At 40.9% G+C, this 19,832-nt stretch overlaps 1 protein-coding gene and 2 pseudogenes across 1 annotated transcript; 2 read left to right on the top strand and 1 right to left on the bottom strand.

Moving 5' to 3' along the window:
• LOC136496112 (probable LRR receptor-like serine/threonine-protein kinase At1g56130) overlaps window positions 1-3,556 on the top strand; it is a 67,950-nt pseudogene extending 64,394 nt beyond the window's left edge.
• Window positions 3,557-5,551: 1,995 nt separating this feature from the next.
• LOC136496110 (uncharacterized) lies at window positions 5,552-8,787 on the bottom strand. Its single transcript, XM_066491823.1, has 8 exons — window positions 8,782-8,787; window positions 7,362-7,499; window positions 7,223-7,282; window positions 7,081-7,137; window positions 6,205-6,855; window positions 5,938-6,111; window positions 5,638-5,836; window positions 5,552-5,556 (listed from the first exon to the last, which is right to left on the bottom strand). The coding sequence occupies exons 1-8, from the start codon at window positions 8,785-8,787 to the stop codon at window positions 5,552-5,554; spliced, it is 1,290 nt and encodes a 429-aa protein (XP_066347920.1).
• A 1,809-nt stretch (window positions 8,788-10,596) lies between these two features.
• On the top strand, window positions 10,597-19,350 carry LOC136497468 (probable LRR receptor-like serine/threonine-protein kinase At1g56130; annotated as a pseudogene).
• Window positions 19,351-19,832: the final 482 nt, after the last annotated feature.

The following is a 19,832-nucleotide window of genomic DNA, read 5'->3' as shown; positions in this document are numbered from 1 at the left end:
AATTTCTCTAACAATATATTGTCATTTTCTAAAACATCACTATCATCTCAAAGGCACTTTAAACACAAATCTATTGGTGCAAATTTCATATCCTGAATTAATTTATATTTAATTTGAATATTAATTATTAGTCAAAATTTGTAAAATTTGACTTATCTCTATATCAGATAGCTTACCATTGTGGAATAGAGGAAGTATATACTTGTTTCGGTTTGAAATATATAGAGATACATTTTTCATAAAAAATTATATATTAGTCAGAGTGTCACTTATAAGACCTTCTTAATATGCTAGCGGCCACCTCGCATGATGTTAAAATTTAGCATGTCGGCTTTATCGTGGATCTTAAATACTGGAACCGTATATTTAAAATTGTTTGTTTCATTCTTTACTCTAATAACGCAGCGAACCACGGTGTGTTTGGTTGAACTTAAAACAGACTGACTGTACCAGGGAGACCATCCTCTGGACGTTGTGGACCCCAGGCTGACGGAATTCGATAGCCGAGAGGTTCTCCGTGCCATCCGCGTGGGCCTCCTGTGCATCCAGAGCTCACCTCGGCAGCGGCCGTCCATGTCCAGGGTGGCTGAGTGTCCATGCTTGTTGGAGACGCCGAGGTGCCCGCGGCGCTCACCAAGCCCAGCTACGTCACCGAGTGGCTGTCCAGCTCGGGGCCCATGGAGGAGCAGGCCCGCATGTCGGCGTCGCCGTACCTGATGAGCTCCTCCGTCCGTCATCGAGGAAGGCCGGTGACACCACGTACGTCATTGATTTGATCCGATACAAATCATGGCCAGGCCGGCCTTTGATCGAAAACGGTCCATTAAGTTGTCATCAAGTGAAGGGCTGTTTGTTGTGCTGTGTCCTTGTGGTTGTGGCCTGTGCTTGCTCGAATCCCTCCCTGTTCTTCAGGAACCATCGAACACCAGGCGCAGAAATACAACAACGGTTCATTAGGCAGAGGCATGGTGCGAGTTGCATGGGACTAAACCCTACGTGTAGACCGACCTCGGTTTCCTTTTTTTTTTTGTTGAAATTATTAAAATCTAGACCATGCTATGCTATGATAGTCTTCGATGATTTGAATTAGACAGCACGTGTGTCAGGCCAAAGCTAATATAATTCTGGAAAAAAACACACATAGATGGTTGATGATGTGCATTCGCGTCCAGGCCACTTGCAACGTGAGGACCGAGGAACCGTACTGTCTCTCCAATCGAACTGCACGCAAGTAGGCAACCATGCATGCATAGCATGGAGCAACGTGAGACTGAGAGCAAGTTGGGCCACTGGTGGGCATGCATTCGGGGAACGATGGTTGGTTGCTGCCTGCTGGTTACATGTCAGGATGCATGCGTACACTACCAGTTGCAGAATGCAGTTAACTTAGAACGAGGCCCACGTACATAAGCACGCGCGATTCCTCTAGAGTCAATTGCATTTTGCAGGGCAACATGGCATGCATGCCTGTACATGTGGGGGTTTGGAGCCGGATCCACTGACAGACACCGCTTCGTTCTGACGCTAGCTGTTGTTTAATCACACTGTTCATCGATGACGCTGTAAATAATTACTCTACCAAGGACGATGATCATCAATAATATAAATGTTCATCGATCTCTGCCTTTGGAAGCCCAAATTAAAGTCAGAGGATCTCCGTCATCGAGGAAGGCCCCGGTGGCAGTACGTCGTCATTGATTTGGTCCGATACAAATCATGGCCAGGCGGGCCTTTGATCGGAAACGGCCCACTAAGTTGTCAAGTGAAGGGCTGTTTGTTGTGTTGTGAGTGCGCTTTGAAAATGGCCCATTGAGTTTGCAAACGGTCGATAATTTAATTTCTGTGGCTACCTGGGCTCGAATCACTCTCCTGTTCTAGAACAACCATCAAATGCCAGGCGCAATACATACCCGTGAAACGGTTTCCTTCTTGAAATTAAAATCTAGTCCGTGCTAACCTTTCGATGATTTGAATGAAACAACATTTGTCAGCCCAAAGAAGTATTGGATTACTGGAGCAGACGATCAGAGAGGGATAAATAGAAGCCTCAATTTTTCCTCTCTATACTAATTCTTGTGCTGGGGTCTAGCCGAGCACCCATGTTCATAGGCCCAAGAATCACCTCCAAATGATCTAGTACAACTTCAAAAAAGAACACCAAGAAAAGGCTGAAAAAAATTCGCAAAAAGAACAAAAACAAATCATCCAAAGGGAGAAGACAATAGAGATAAATTCCACACGAATTTATTATCTTATATGGATTAAAGAATAAAAAATTCATCTATATATCATATTAGCCTACCTCCCCACATCTTTCCACTATTGTGAACGAAAAGTCTAAGAGGTGCACATCTCTCTCTAGGGCATCCTTGCTCTTGGATACAGTGGCGGACCCAGTGTTGTAACACGGCCTCGGCGGGTGGCGAAGGCCTCCGACGGCAAGGTGTCACCAAGGCGTCTTCGACCGTCTCAGGGCGGAGATCTGGCGCTGACTAAAGGAACTTTCCTGGCTATGCTCATAGGGCGCTGCACAAGGCTCAGCGAGCTTATCGCGGATTCCGCCCGGGCCAGGCACAGGCATCTCCGGCCGCTCAGGCGGACGCCGCCCCGCTTCGGCTGACGGGCGTCTCCGGCGATGAGGGCGGAAGCCGCCCTACCCCCGAACTAATCAAACAAACAATCTTGCCTAAGTGTGTGCAGGTACCTAAGCGCAGGCGCCCGTCGCGCGAGCGCGCCAGCATAGCCCCCGCGTGGCCGGGCGGAGACTTACGGATGATGTCTCCGACTGGACCGGCGGAGACCCGCGTAGGCAGCGGCGCGCCCCTGAAGACGGAGGCCAGCGTCGGGAACCCAGGCCTCTGGGCCGAAGATCGAGGCACGGTGGGCCGGCCGCTTATGGAGGCCCATTACTTGAAGATGGTGTGGCAGGATTGCCCCGCAAACGAGAGACTAGTGGCGGAATATTCCAGGAATGTACTGTAGCAGTTGAGGAGCATTGTAATAAATTCTGTCAAGAAGTAGTTGAGTCCTATAAATAGGGAACACTTATAACAGTGCAAGAGGATGGTGAATGAATTAATGAAACCCTAGTTTTGCGTGCCATTTTCCTACACGCCCACCTGTCGTGCCTATCCCCCGAGCCTCCGCCTGAGGGCGACGCTTGGCGGGCGGAGGCCTCTGTCTCCTCCTCGCTATCTGAGACCGCTAGTCTCAACACCCAAGATTTCAGAGAAGAGTATACCCATGGCCAAGAAATCAAATCGAGGTCACAACAAAGGGCTCGAGCAGTTGGTGCCGCGTGGGCCGCGCCGTCGTCGAGCCCGAGCGCACTGCGCCACCTGCGCGCGGGTCGCGTGGTCACGCCGAGCCCCAGGAGGAACAACGAGTGGGAGGCGGGTCGGGCGGTCAGCGGCGAGCGGGCGGTGGTTTGGAGGCTAGCGGCCGGCGATGTTCCAGTGCGGGGCGTGGCGGCGGGCTGTGGCGCCACGACGGCCGCAAGGGCGGGGGCACGAGCAGACTAGCTGCGGCGCAGTGCGATTCCACGAAGGGGAATTAGGGAATTTTTCGTCAAGAAAGAGGATGGGGATTGGGGAGTGGGAAGGCCAGATGGGCCATTGGGCCGTCCGGTCGGGTGTGGCCTGTGGACTTCTTTGTGTTTGACGCGAATAGAGCCAAAATATAGCAAAGAATAGCAATTTGAGCCTTAACTATATAATACATGTATATACCTCTACAAACTACTAAAATTTTCCCAAAAATGTTGGGTATGCCTGGGAATACCTAGGCACAACTGTGGATCCGCCCATGCTTGGATAAGCCTAGGAAATTAGAAAGTGAAACGGATAATTGTCTTGGACAACCAATTTTTATTTATAAGGCTATTACACATTCCAAGAATACCTCTAAGTTTACACATGTGAACCACTAGGCCACTAGAAACAAAATGATCTAAGTAGGTCTTCCATATATCGGACGACCATGGTCCCTTCATGAAGTTGCTTTGCCTCAATGCAAGCTCTCCAATAATGCCATGTGTAGCATCGAGATCTCCCCGGGTTTTGAGGTCCAAACTTGAAAACGACTCTGACTCCAGTTTTTGATGCAAAAACCGCCAAACCTTCTAGGGCCGTGTAGCCAGTACGCAACTCCTCCGATGTTGACCCCTGTCCTCCATGTCCTAGGCCCGACGACCCACTATTTGCTCGCGACGTATCACCTTGACTTCCAATCCCGGTCTTGACTTCATTTAACATAATTTTATCACAATCTCACGTGTGCTCTTACTCATCACCATGGTAAGTGCTAGTCATCTCGGGTCCGTAGTCCGGCCTCTTGGTCCTTTGGTCCAAGCCTCCATATTCAGTATTCACCGCTCGTAGTGCATCGATCCAAACCTCTCACTTGACCTTCTTGATTGTTGTTAACCACACCTTGATGCACTTAATACCTGCATATTTTCACAAACCAAGAGGTGTGTTGCACAGTAGACACTGACTCAACATCTTTTTTCTCTCAATGAAGACAATGCCGCTATTTTTATTAGTACGGAAAAAATAAAAAAAGGCAACAACTGCTGGTCCAATTTTTTGATTAGAAACTAGGCCCAAAAACAAATAATATGGGGGCGAAAAACACCTTACCCCATGCAAAAGCTAAAACCAGTCACTTAAGAAAGCAACATGAAGCGCAAATAAAACACAACTCACAAAGATAGACACAAGGCGCACAACTAAACCAACAAAACAAAGCAACATGAAGGGCAAATAAAACACAACTCACAAAGATAGCACAAGGAGCACAACTAAACCAACAAAACTACCGCATACCACATCTAGATAAACTAAGGGGCTGTCTACCTTGTGCCCGGTTGATTGAGACAACACCATCAACCGGTTGATTTGCCCCACTCAAACAACCGGTTGAGCCAATTCATTCAATCAACCGAAATTTAACATAGGCCAAATTCACTTCACTTGGCCTATTATATTAGGCCAAATCAAATATAATAACAAGGAAGCAAAGCCAGTTCAGATTAAAGCAACTGATACTGATAGAAACCAATATCAAATGAGAAAAAAAATACAAAAATTGAATTCCATATTCTTTCACAACCAAATCATTAGACAAATTGAATAAAACAATACAGCATTCAATCAGAGAGAAACTTACACCAAAGCAGTACAAAACTTACACCAACCAGTTATACAAATTATAGTTGAAAATACAGTATAAATTATGGACATTTCAAGTGTAAAATAAATTACAGAGCAATGTAAAGAAGCTAAATAGATTAGCAAGTATAGCTATGGCCAGCAAGAACAAGCACCAGGAAACTCCAGAAACCAACTCAAAAAAGGACTTTGAGATAATTCAAATAATCAAATGGACAAATGTACAGGCAAAAATATCCAAAATTTTTTCTATGGTAGCCATATTGCAAATAAAAAGTTGGCTAATAATTCAGAAATGAAAAATAAACAAATTAACAAAATTAGAAATTCTTAATGAGAACAAATCTTGCAAAAACAACATCACTCTAATCCAACTTACATCAACCTACCATTAAATTTACAGTGAATATTAGAAGTAAATATAAAAGGAAGAGGGTGTAAGTACATGATCTATAATCCAACAAACCCAATTCCTTTGAAACATTCCCAAGAGAAGTCACATCCATCGACAACGACATACCAGAATTAAAGCAATGCTCATCAATCAACCTTGATATTTCAAGCTTCAAACTCAAAGGAAGCTGACAACCAGAAACACTTTCCATCTTATTACAAAATTCAACATCAAGGTCATCGGCACAGGTTACTGGTCTAAGACGAACACACTACCAAAGGAAAAAAAATATAAATGAGAAGAAAATTCAACCTTACACAAATGAAACAGAAAATTGAAAAAAGACATGAAGGGAAAACATATCTATCTAACCTTGTAGTAGCAAGTTTTCTCAAACTCAAGCAAGGGTCTATAACCATAGACACCAGGAGATTTCACATCAAGATTAGCATAAAACTGAATCATATCTTCTTTCCAAACTGAAATTCGAGGAATACAGTCTGGAACTTGACGCTGGCGGAAATCAATGTGATCTAAGTAAACAACCTTAGAACAAAAAATCAAAGGCAAATGCATTACAACAAAAGAAAAACAACAGTAAATATGAATCATATTTTAAAAGATAACAGAAACACTAACCACGAGGTAATATAAGCAACCACCAAGACCTTGACAACGTTTTGATTTCTCATTCTTCCCTCTAGTGAATGCCTTTATATGCTCCAGCAACCAATCCAACACAAAACCGCACCAATTATATTCCTTGATCTGATCAATATCTTCAAAAACACCAAAATACTTGGGACTTGGAACAGTATTGGTATTCGGACATAAAAAGCTACTCAAAGCAACTATCATGAAGCAAATGAACATATCCTCATCTGGTAAATCATCCTTATTGATTAACTTGTCAGCAAAAAACGAAACAGGAGGTATCCTATCCTTTCCAAACTTTGATAAGACAGCACCTCTACCAGCACTTGAATAAGATGGGAAACACCTGCTTCCTTTCGGGAGATCAAGAACCAAATGAACAGATTCTTCAGTAAGAGAAATAACCTTTCCATCACGGATAATGTCACCAGATTTCGAATCAACTAGACGTGCAACCCAGTTAGCAAACTTATTCGGCACGAAACACTTGTTGAACTTCAACAAAGATCCAAAACCATAACTCTTAATGATAGCCTTCTTCTCAGGGGACAGAGCAGATATCACATTCATAAAAGCTGTGGCAGAAAACCTAGTGAAGCCATCCTTAGTCTTCTTTTCAATCTTCTTCTTCTTTGACTGAAATGATTTACAATATTTCAGGGAAAACTTCAAAAGAAAAAAATATTAAAATGTGACTAATCCATCTACATCTTTTATATTTTTTGAATGAATGAAAAACCACACTAATTAATAAAATCATGTCACCAGAAAACCAGAACTAAACTACAGAAAACGAAAAGATCACATCAGACATTAACAAAAAGCAACTTAAATACATGCGGAAAAATAAGGACACATAACCTTATGTCTCATAGCCATCTGTAACCTTTTCTTCAAAACCTTAATCTTCTTATACTGAAAGGAAGAAAATTAAAATGAAAAAAATGAGAAAAGAACAAAGGAAAAGATAGGAAAAAGATTTGAAAAAAAACAACATACATCTTTTTAGGCACTTCTCATAGAGCTGGCGATCAAAACTTGAGGTGTCACTGGAAAAATCATTCTACAAATTCAAACTAATATTAAGCAAACAATAGGAAAAAATACCAAAGTAAAAAAAGATAACTAGTTAGTCTAGCAACCTGGGTTTCTGATAATGATGCATAGGAATCATAGTCTGTAAAAGGTAACTGAGAACACTGGACATCTTCAGAGCCACCAATGTCTGAATCACCATAGTCTGACAAATCAATTACACCACCAGGTCTTTTACGAACCATCTAAAAACAAGAAACAAACAAAGAGAATTTATAAGAAGAAATATGGCAGATACTTCTCCAATGCTAATCAAAATTTGGTCTCACCATGAGGTACTGTTATTACTAACTTACACCACTCTGTCTAAGAATTTACACTAAAATAATTTGTGTAAATATAGTAACAAGATACTATAATAAAAAATAAAAATACAATACATGTTTACTACACAGGAGAGGAAGCAAGAAATGAGGGATAAAAAAAGAAATAGTAAATCTAAGGGCTATGCAAATGCAGAGCCATCAGAATTTAGAAGGGGAACAAAAACAATAATGCAGCAAGGGCCACAACTGAATCTGCATACAACTACTGCTAACTGCATCAGCTAACCTCACATACCTTCCCCTCCCTTACTCACCACCACAAACCACATCATCTCCATTTAATACCACACCATCCTATCCTCTTCCCCTTCCCTACGCCTCCCTCATATATCTGCATCTCTTCATGCAGAGAAGCACTGCCATATGACCACAACACATGCTGAACATGAAGATAAATTGCCTCCTACCTTGTCTTGCTCCTCCTGGAAACTAATAACAGATCAGCTAGCTAGCTACACCATCTGCATTGCAGTATACGAGCAGTAGGATCTTCGTTGCTATGTTACAAGGATCTAGCTAGAAAATAGCAACTAGAACGTACATACATGGTTGCCTTGCCTCCTCAACCCCTTAAATTTATTTCTACGAAGAAAAAAAGACATGGCACAAAAGGCGAAACATGAACCCAAGGCAAAACACCTACGAACCAGCTAGGATTGCTACCGCACAAACAGGCCTAGAACAAAAATCATGAAGATGTAATCCTAGGTCCACTTGCAAAATGTGAGAACAAAAATAAACAGAAATCTGAAGCAAATATCAGTTAACTTGCTGAACTACATCATTTAACTAGACAATGATCCTGATCTACTGCTACAGTAGGCTCCGTTGTCGTCTGAGTGCCTAGGCTACTGAAGATAGGCTAACAAAACAAGCTGAAATGGATGGATTGCCAGACAACTATACAACGGCAGCAGCATCAAACTCAACCACGCAGCAGTACACTTAACAAGCTGCTAGATAGCAAGTACAGAGTACTACATGCTTCCACTCCTGCTTCGACACAAAGTAATAAAGTATTCAAAGGAGAACGAAGCTGGAGCTAGCAACTACTAGGTACGTACGATGACACACAGCAATTAAACAAGACAAAAATCGCCTAAACCACTGTACATGAAACAACAGGGGATGAACCACCAACCCCCATCCCTACCAGCAACAGAGCCACCACAAAAATCGCCAGATCCACTATAACTCGGACGAAATCAAACAATTACACTCTACATGAAACAATAGGGGATGAACCAGCAACCCCCATCCCCAACCACCAACAGAGCCACCACAAAATCCCCAGATCCACTATAACTCGAACAAAATCAAACAATTGCAGGGTGCAGCAGCCCAGGCGGAATCCACAATTCACTCTATCTCGAACCACAACAGATACAAACACGCATCCACCACCACATACCTCGACGAGGAGCGCAGACGAGGATCAGACCTTGAGAAACACTAGAATCGCCAATCGACCAAAGCACCAGGGACACCACGAGCCTGACGAACAGAGGACCAAAAACACAAACCAAAATACTCCATCAGCATCAGATGAACCCTAACAACATGGATTTACATGAAGAACACGCAAATCAGAAGAGGGACGAACTGGCGAACCTAGAGAACCCTAGAATCGCCGTCGGCGACGACAACGGCTACGCCGCGGGGGAGACAAGTAGAAGAAATGAAATGAATGGGGAACACCTGAAACGGACAGGGACACCCCTGCAATAACGGGCGAGATTACAAAAAAATTAAAAGAAAGCGCTGACATATCGGACCCACATGACAGACAAAGAATACAAAGACAAAGAAATAGAACCAGGCTGTCTCATAACGGACCGCACATGCCAAATCAAACGATAAAAAAAGCCGGTTGAGACAAACATCCCAATCAACCGGTTGACAAATAGACTTTCTCTAAACTAAACCACGCTAGAACCAATCATTCATCGTGTATGATATATGGGAACATACCCATCCTGCCATCTCACAAAGGTTAATATTATAATACGTAAAATTAAAATAGATAGTTGATGATGTGCACATGCTTTCAGACCACTAGGAACGTGACGAGGAGCGTACTTTTTTGACCAGTGGCCCCGGAGCCTTTCCAACCGCACGCAACTATTATGCATTGTGAGACTGAGAGCAAGTTGGGCTGGTAGGCGTTTGGTGGGAAACGATGGTTGGTTACTAAAGTACTGGTTAAATGTCTGGATGTATGTACAATTGACTTATAACGACTAACAAGTCAATTGCATTTTTGCAAGGCAAGGCCGCAAGATATGGCATGCATCTGTGGGGGTTTAGCGCCGGATCCTCTGACAGCCACTACTTCGAAGGCTGTTGTTAAATCACTGACCATCGCTGATGCTATAAGGGTGTGTTTGGTTTGAAGAATGAGATGATCCATCATCTTCTCACTCCTCACTTTTTGTATTTGGTTCGTGGAATGGAATGAATTGATTCATCACCACCTCATTCCTCATAAGCTAATAATTAGTATATGCATGAGGAATGGGTTGATTCCACCAAAATTCATGAGATGAACTCACGATGCATCACCTCATGAAGCATGTGATGACTCCACAAACCAAATACACCATAAATTACTCTAGCAAGGACGCTAATCACATGACTGTTCATGTGGAATATGTCGGCGCGCTTGGAATAGATCGATATTACGTTGCTTCTTCCCACATTGCCAACCATAAATTACTCTAGCAAGGACGCTAATCACATGACTGTTCATGTGGAATATGTCGGCGCGCTTGGAATAGATCGATATTACGTTGCTTCTTCCCACATTGCCAACTTGGAATATGTCCGCTTGGAATCGATCGATACGTTGCTTTTCGTACATGCATCGAGTATATATATTAATGTAATGGCGCCATGGTGCCCGAACGCATGTCCATGTCCTAGCTAGGCTTCCTCAGAAGGGCGATGGGCAGGCTAAGTGAAAGAGCAGATAGAGGGATGGAGATGATGAGCTCCTGCATCCGTTGCCCTGTGCTCTCGATGCTGCTCTTTCTTCTATTAACACTACTGGCCAGAGCTCAGCGAGCACCAACCACGAGGACAGATCCAGTTGAAGGTAATAAGTCTATACAAAATATGGCTCACCCATACTAATCGTTGTATACAATTAAATATGTGGATGGATTTATTACCTGGAAAAGTGGGAGGAATATGGTTTGCGTAGGGGAAAATTAGGTTTGCCGGCCGTAAGCAGGGGATGTAAGGCCTGTTGCAATGCATATGGACAGGAATGTAGTCTTTTGACTCTCTAAAAATATTATTGTTCTTCTGAGAAGGGACACATTTTTGTTCTTATTATTATAATAAGCGTGGCGCCTTTTCATGGCCTATTATTATCTGCACATAGCTCTCCTCACTGCTTGATCCTTAGCGACGAGCTGTCTAGTTTTGCAAAGATGCTATAACCAGGGGCCAAAATCGACATACTGCGGCCCGCGGGGAAGATAAATCAAAGATAATTTGCCTTTTTTTTTTTGCAATGCAACGGTTTGTGATGTGATCGCGTATGCATGCTTTTGATGTGTCGTTGGCAGCGAGCGCGTTGAACGCGGTGTTCGCCAAGCTACGGCAGACAGCGACGCCGGCATGGAACATCAGTGGCGACGACCCTTGCACCGGCGCTGCTGCCATGAACGGCACCGACATCGACAACGACTCAAACTTGAACCCGGGCATCAAGTGCGACTGCACGCACCAGAACAACACCGTCTGCCACGTCACCGGCTTGTAAGGGTCTAACTCCATCTTCGTATCCGTACGTGCACCGCGGCACCAGTATTCGATGATGTGCATTTCCCCGTCGAGGCTGGCTTGTTGGTGCAGAGCATGCATGTGGCATGCTTACGCTAGTGCATATCCTTATTAGTTATTACCCTGCAAAATGCATATGACCTCTGATCTGGTGGTGTTTATATGACCTCTGATCTTGTGGCTTATGCTAGTGCTTTACTCTTGTTGCTGCAGGAAAATGTTCCAATTGAATGTGGTTGGTCCTATACCAGAAGAGCTGAGGCAGCTGACGCACTTGACCTATTTGTATGAACTCTCAACTTTCTTGGTGAAATCGTCTGAGCAAAATCATTTTTATCTCAAGTGTGTAGAATGAGACTTGTTATTTAGTTGCAATTAATTAGGAGAGTTTAATTTATCATTTCCCAATTATCACTGTATGACTGCTTGTTGTGGATGGCTCAGAATTCAATTACGGAGTGCCATTACCTACCACACACAGTGGCTATATATCATTTCCCATATGCTTTGCATGTAACTGAAAAACATGTTTTTACAGGCTCATCATAATCGTCGTTATACCCAAGTTTTCAAACTGGCACTGAATAATATATACATACTGAGCCAATCTATTTTCCTTGGTATCTGATTTGATATCTAATCTGATGTTGTTCCAGGAATTTACAACAAAATTACTTAACGGGGCCTTTACCGTCATTTCTTGGGGAACTGACCGCTTTGCAGCATATGTGAGAGATTTAGAACCTAACATTACTTCATCTCATGTTTTGGGTAACCTGGAAACTTAAAGTTTCTTTCTTCAACATATATACAAGGACTCTTTGTGGCAATGCACTTTCAGGATCTATTCCAAAGGAGCTTGGGAACCTAGTGAATCTCATATACCTGTAAGAAATGTACTTCACTATGTCATGATGATGATGATGATGATGATGATGATGATGATGATGATGATGATGATGATGATGATGATGATGATGATGATGATGATAATAATAATAATAATAATAATAATAATAATAATAATAATAATAATAATAATAATAATAATAATAATAATAATAATAATAATAATAATAATAATTATTATTATTATTATTATTAAAACTCTACTAAGTTCTGAACTACAAAAAAATATAAATCTCAATTTAACTTTTTTACATGTGCCTGAATTAATTCAAGTGTGTAACCATCAACAAATGAATAGAAATTTTAAGTTGAGAATCCATGTGAATTGAACGATCTCAAGTTTATACTATTCAAGAGAAAGGAAATTGCATCTTCATTCCAACTACTAGTTAACTTCTGCTGGGAAAAGTAGCTGTGTCGTTGCTAGTATTCATGCTTCCATGATAAGGAAATTGTAGTCACAAGTTTTGTGCACTAACCCGACATTTCTTTGAGGGGTTTCAGGTGTTTGGCCACAAACAACTTGAATGGCTCACTCCCGTCTGAATTGGGGAATCTGGTTAAACTTGAGAATTTGTGCGTATATATTTTTTACTATTTTAGAGCACCTTGTAGTCCATAACTTTTTTCTTTTTTTCCTTGAATGATTATGCTTTGTGTCTACTGTGTGTTCTTATTCTTTTATCTCTTAAATGCAGGTATATTGATAGTGCTGGTTTAAGTGGTCCTATACCATCGTCATTTTCTAAGCTTACAAAAATGAAAACATTGTATGCCTATAAAACACATTTTGTCGATAATATTGTTCTAACCACTCAAACTTATCTGTTAGTTCTCTTTGTGTTCAGATGGGCATCAGATAATGATTTTACCGGGCGAATACCAGATTATATAGGGAGATGGAGTAATTTACAAAATTTGTAAGAATTTTTATTAACATTCATCTTTTGTGATTATTCCTACCAAAAATAGTAAATAGAATTTGGACGTGTTATTACAACTTAAATCATTTGTAATTATTATTAGCAATCTATGAATTGCTTTATTTTTCTTATACTTATCTTTTCTTGACATAAATTTTATTCCTAGCTACATAGATATTATCACCCTCTTTTCAAAGAAAAGAAGTGTAATCTTCCTTGTTCCAATACTATGTAGTAGCTAGTAGGTAACAAATAATGCTTGAAAAGTAACAAGAATTATAATTTTGTAGGCACCTTCAAGGAAATTCTTTTCAAGGTCCAATTCCAACTTCCCTGTCTAATCTTGTCCAATTGACAAGCTTGTAAGTTGCGTTTGATGACAAAAGTAGCTAAGTATATGAAGGTTGCAGAAGCGAAAGATGAATTATCTATTTCCATGGTGCAGGCGTATTGGTGATATAGTACATGGAAGTTCATCACTAGAATTCATTAGCAACATGGCATCTTTGAGCACCATGTATGCATAACTTGTCATTCCATTTTATGGCTCAAACTCCATCTTGGTATTTGATGTAGTGCAATCAAGTTGTGAAATCCTAAAAGTGTTGACATGTTTCATTGCAGAATTTTGAGAAATTGTAGGATATCAGATAGCATGGCATCAGTTAACTTTGCACATCTTGCAAAGTTAAAGACACTGTAAGGAATTTTGTTACCTCCAAACTCTAGAAAAATGTTTTTTTTGTGCAAGATGTTTTAATGGGCAATGATTATGCGTTGTTTGATGGCTCCTTTCCCTCTTGTTCTCATTTTGATTCGTGTTATAGGGACTTGAGTTTCAACAATCTCACAGGTGAAGTACCACAAGCTCTACTGAATCTAAGTTTGCTCAATGTCTTGTATGTTTTTTTTTGCAAATAGTCTTGTATGGTTCTTATTGTCTTGCAATACTTATTTCTAGGTTCTAGACATTGATTATTTATTTTGCTAATGCTAGAAATTTTGTTATGAACAGATTTCTCGGGAATAATAGCCTTTCAGGGAGCCTTCCAGAATATATAAGTCCTTCCATTACAACCTTGTATGTCATTGTGGTACAATTTCATTTATGAAATAAAAGCAGGATGGAATTTATCTATAACATTTCCCCTTCCTCTTCCATCTAGGGACTTTTCTTACAACTATCTTTCAGGAAGCTTTCCCTCTTGGATTAGTCAGAAGTTGCAATTGTAAGTTCTGAGTTCTGTAACTCCATTGACTGACTGACCAAATCTAGATAACTTATTGTTATTTTTTAATGACAATCTAGACCAACCTAGATTATTAATCTTATAGTATACACATTTATTAAACTAGCATTTCCAATTCTGAAACAACTAAAAACTACTTCTAGTGGATGTAGCTTATATTTCCTTTGAAAGGAGTTGCATTTCTAGGCCACCTATGTTTCAAAATTGTCGAAGAAGTAGAAGTACGATCTCAATTGTTTGTCCCTTATTTGGCGCATAGTTGTTCTCAGAACAAACCAACCAATGAAAATGGTGCTCAAGCAAATATCAATGTCTTCTTTTTGTTTCATTGTTTCATTCTACATAGGAATTTGGTGGCAAACAATTTCATGATCAGTCCATCCAACAACAGGCGAGTTCATTTTCCAATACCTCCTCAATTACTCAGATACATTATTTATTTTGTTCTTGGAGCTCATATATATTTTGGATTCAAAATGTCTATGATTTGCATTTACAGTGACTTACCTTTTGGGTTGGACTGCCTTCAGAGAAATACAACTTGTTTTATTGGATCTCCAAAGTGTGAGTTTCCATTGCAATTTGACGCATAGGCCTACTTAATGAACACTAGAAAATTTTACTAAACTATAAGCAGTACTAAATAATTCAACCTATGCAGTTTCCTCCTTTGCTGTGGACTGTGGGGGTGGAAGATATATATCTGGCTTAGATCCTGATAATGCTAATCTTGGAGCAGCATCCTATTATGTTACAAAAGCACAAACCTGGGGTGTTAGCAACGTTGGGAGGTTCATGGATAGCTCAAATAGCTATTACACAATCTATAGCTCACGCCCTTTTCAGAACACTCAAGATTCAGAACTTTTTCAGACAGCAAGGATATCTCCATCTTCTTTAAGATACTATGGTCTTGGACTTGAGAATGGAAACTATACGGTCACACTTCAATTTGCAGACTTTGATTTTGAAGACTCACTATCTTGGAAGAGTCTAGGTAGAAGGGTTTTTGATATTTATCTGCAGGTAGGTTACAATCATGCTCATCATCTACACCGCTGGAGTTTAGACTATGATTTTGTCATGAGCTTTTTCTGTTGGTATCGTTATAGGGTGAGCGTACGGAGCAAAACTTTGACATAAGGAAAGCAGCAGGCAGGAAATCTTACACTGTTGTAAAGAAGCAGTATATTGTTCCTGTCACTAGAAACTTCCTTGAGATTCATCTCTTCTGGGCTGGCAAGGGCACTTGTTGCGTCCCGAATCAAGGCTACTACGGTCCTGCAATATCAGCTTTGAGTGCAAATCTAAGTATTTCCTTTAGCTTCAAATCATGATTTTAATGCTATCTATAATGAGTGAAAATTCACAAATGCTTAACGTACATCCCAAATATCGGTTATGTCGATTTGTTGTTAGATAATATTTTCAACAAACGGGATTTTTTGACATGTTCCTCTTTTACAGCTGCACCGAAGAAGGGTAGTGAAATAGTTGTAATTGTTGGAGCCGTGGTTGGTGTAGCAGTTTTAGGACTAGTATTTGCTGGACTTTATGTGTGGAGGCACAAAAGAAGAAAAGTATCATCGGAGCAGCAAGGTAGATGATATGCTATTGCTAGGTTGACATTATTCTTAAACCCACCAAAGGTTACACTTACAAACTTATGTTCTGTGGTGTTTGCATGCAGAGCTACATTGCATTGTTGGAAGATCTAATGTGTTCAGTTATAGTTATGGTGAATTAAGCAACGCTGTTGAAAATTTTAGTTCCACTAACCTTCTTGGCGAAGGAGGATATGGGTCTGTTTATAAGGTTAGTTCATATGTAGTACACATGAATGTCAATTCTCTATGATTTTTTATACTTAGATAAGTTCAACTTCTTTTCCATTAAGGGGCCGTTTGGATCCTTTCATTTGGAGGAATTGAATTTTACTTAATAAATTAGGCTATTTGGCTTGGAATTTGACATTCCACCACTTTCCAAAATTCACATATAAGCCTATCTCAAATTCATAGGGTTGGAGATGGAAATTGATTCTATAGATCACCAATCTATGATTCTACTTTGTAATTTATAATACGCTCTTCAACTCGCTCCCCTACGATACAAATGCAACACATAAGTATCAGTCGTATAACCGACAATAATATACAAATATAATCCATAAACAACCATATTAGCTTAATTAATATATATCTAAATCATGATTATTAAAATGAGTTCAATTCTAAGGATCCAAACGGGGCCTAAGTAAAATTGGCTAGGCATTTTCAGCTCAACTCTAGTTTGGTTAATATAAACATAATTTCCTTTTTTTCATTGATCACACTTCACCAATTCTCCTTCTAATACCAAATCAAAACATATAAATCATGAACATTCCCTACTATTTTCCTCGTTTTCATTTTCTATTTTTTGCGCATGATCAATAAAATCAAAGTGTGTAGTCTACTTCGTTTTCTTCATCACAAGATATATATTGTTTTATATCGTGGGGCTAAAACTCACCTTGGTAGTCTAGTTCATTTTCTCTATTACACACTGTTCGCCTAAACGGTCGTTTAGCCCGTTTAAACACCGTGTAAACGCTACACGGTGGTGCGTCGTTTCCGTTTAATCACCCGTTTACCCCGTTTAATTGGTTGTTTAGCCCGTTTAATGGGACGTTTTGCCTGAATAATGGCTAAACGGTAGGTGACCGACTGTTTACCGTTTAGCGTTTAGGAAAACACTGCTATTACATGATGCTTTATAACATGGTTCCTAAACTCACCTTCATAAACAATACCACTTTTTGGTAGGGTAAATTAACTAATGGCAACATGGTGGCGGTGAAACAACTATCTGAAACATCTCGCCAAGGGAAGAAGCAATTTATAGCCGAAGTGGAAACTATTTCTCGGGTGCAACATCGTAATCTTGTGAAGTTGTATGGTTGTTGCCTTGAGGGCACCAAACCATTGTTGGTTTATGAGTACATGGAGAATGGAAGCCTTGATAAAGCATTGTTTGGTACCACAAATTTCATTCAATTTGATGTACATGTGATCTTGCCCTTGATTGTCATATAAATAAACCTTCATTGGCAGGAAGTTCAAGATTGAACCTAGATTGGTCAACACGCTATGAAATATACTTGGGCATTGCAAGAGGCCTTGCTTATCTCCATGAAGAGTCTAGCATCTGTGTCGTGCATAGGGACATAAAAACCAGCAATGTGTTACTTGATACCAATCTCAAGCCTAAGATATCAGATTTTGGGCTTGCCAAGCTTTTTGATGACAAAAAGACACATGTTAGTACAAAAGTTGCTGGTACATTGTAAGCACATACCAATCTTGCTTTCTACCCTTTGTGTTTAGTCATACTTCACAAACTTGTTAGCTAATGGCCCTCTTTTTTCTCTCTGGCTCCATAAAGGGGCTATCTTGCACCTGAGTACGCCATGAGAGGTCATATGACTAAGAAAGTTGATGTCTTTGCTTTCGGTGTGGTCATGTTGGAGATTATAGCTGGAAGGCCAAACTATGATGACAAGCTTGTTGAAGACATGGCTTATCTTATAGAATGGGTAAGCTCACTAAAGTTTACGTGCAATCATTAGAATTTCAATCAAAACACGAAAGTTTTAACATCACTGCATTATGAAAAAAGATTCTACAAAATTAGTAAATTTATAGAGAATTCTAGTTGTATTTAGGGGTGGATCGAACATGGAGGGAGGAGGCGTAGAGTGGACCCAAAGCAGGTGGTGATGGAAAAGAAAGAGGGGGCTTAGGAGAAGGAATGGCCCTATGGCTGTTTCGTGCATCTACCCCTAGTTGTGATCTTCTAGGGTTTGTGTATAGTGCTTCTTCCAACTATATTTTCACATGCTCATATTGAGGGCATATTTAGTTTGCAAGGGAGTATATATGTAATTTGCCTGACCCGTGGATTCGTGCAAAAGGTGGTAGGTACATAAAACTGAGGGCATACTTAGTTGTAGTTTGATGAGATATTGAAATCTTTATCTTTATATCTATATTCTCTACCTAATATTAAAGAGCGAAGATTTTCTTCCAACCTATTATTTATTTCCTAAATGCCATTGCATCCTCCATGTTCCGTATTTGATCCGAACTCACAACCTGGTGGCACTGAATCTGACTTAAAAATAATTTGGGGCTTGTTGCAGCGGCGCACAGATATGTTTGCTAGTTGATCTATAAAGTGTAGTCACTTAATTTGGTTACGTGTACAGATAGTTGTGACTTTGTGAAATTAAATATAAATATGTATTTTTTTTCTTTGAACGCAACAAACATTTGTGAGAAGTTATCCGACATGTTCAAGAGTTCCCTAAATTTTTCTCCTAAAAACTCCATGTAGGTCTGGAAACTTTATGAGGAAGATCATCCCCTCGACGTTGTGGATCCCAAGCTCACGGAATTCAACAGGGACGAGGTGCTCCGTGCCATTCGCGTTGGCCTCCTGTGCATCCAGAGCTCTCCCCGCCAGCGGCCGTCCATGTCCAGGGTGGTGTCCATGCTCGCAGGAGACAGCGAGGTAGGCGAGGCAGTGTCGAAGCCTAGCTACGTCACTGAGTGGCAGATGAACAGCAGAGGGCAATCGAGCTCGGAGCGCAGGGTGGAGGCCGCCATGTCCGCGCCGCTGTTCCTGAGCTCCATCATCGATGAAGGCAGATGACATGCATGCAGCATGTTCTCGTTCTCCAAATAAATCAGCATGCATCCGTGAAGCTACAGATTGTTTCTTGGAAATGCATGCACGCTTTGAAAACGGTCCAATAATTTTGGATGTGTGTACGATATTTATGTGCAAAATTTATGCGTTGGCTGCACCTGCACACAGATATACACCCGCTTGGTCCCGCGCCCCGCCGCGGCGCAGCATACCTGAAAGCATGTCAAGTTTGAACGAGGTTCGCACTCATTTGTCTGCTCGCGACTCTCGCACTGCCTGTGGCTGATGCCTGATGGGCTTGGTTGCTGCTTCGATCCAGTGGTGAAGCTGGGATCGAGTTCTGTTCTTTTTTTTTTTTTACGGAATCGAATTATGTTCTTGAGCAACCATCAAACATCGCAGCTGAAAGGGCATTTGAATCAGGAACGTGATAGAAGACCGAGTGCGCCATGGGCCAAATTAGTAACCGTGTGAGTTGGGCCATGGGCCAAATTATTGGTGTGTGTGTTTTATATTATCTTCTGTTTTTGCAAAAATAAATTCCGCCCAAAATATTTAGCAAAACTAGCAAAAATGGCACTAGAAAAAGTACCGTTCGCTGATTTGTTGTAAGAGAAAAATACTATACC

Source organism: Miscanthus floridulus, chromosome 12 (genome assembly GCF_019320115.1).
Source record: "Miscanthus floridulus cultivar M001 chromosome 12, ASM1932011v1, whole genome shotgun sequence".
NCBI lineage: Eukaryota > Viridiplantae > Streptophyta > Magnoliopsida > Poales > Poaceae > Miscanthus > Miscanthus floridulus.
Note: the sequence above shows the minus strand (reverse complement) of the source record. Positions and strands in the feature narration are given on the sequence as shown.

Excerpts from the sequence above, each read along its gene's own strand:
- LOC136496110 (XM_066491823.1), bottom strand. Across the intron at positions 7,283-7,361 it reads CATCATTATCAGAAACCCAG|AATGATTTTTCCAGTGACAC; the intron begins GTTGCTAGACTA and ends TTGAATTTGTAG. Across the intron at positions 6,856-7,080 it reads AGATGGCTATGAGACATAAG|TCAAAGAAGAAGAAGATTGA; the intron begins GTTATGTGTCCT and ends AAATCATTTCAG.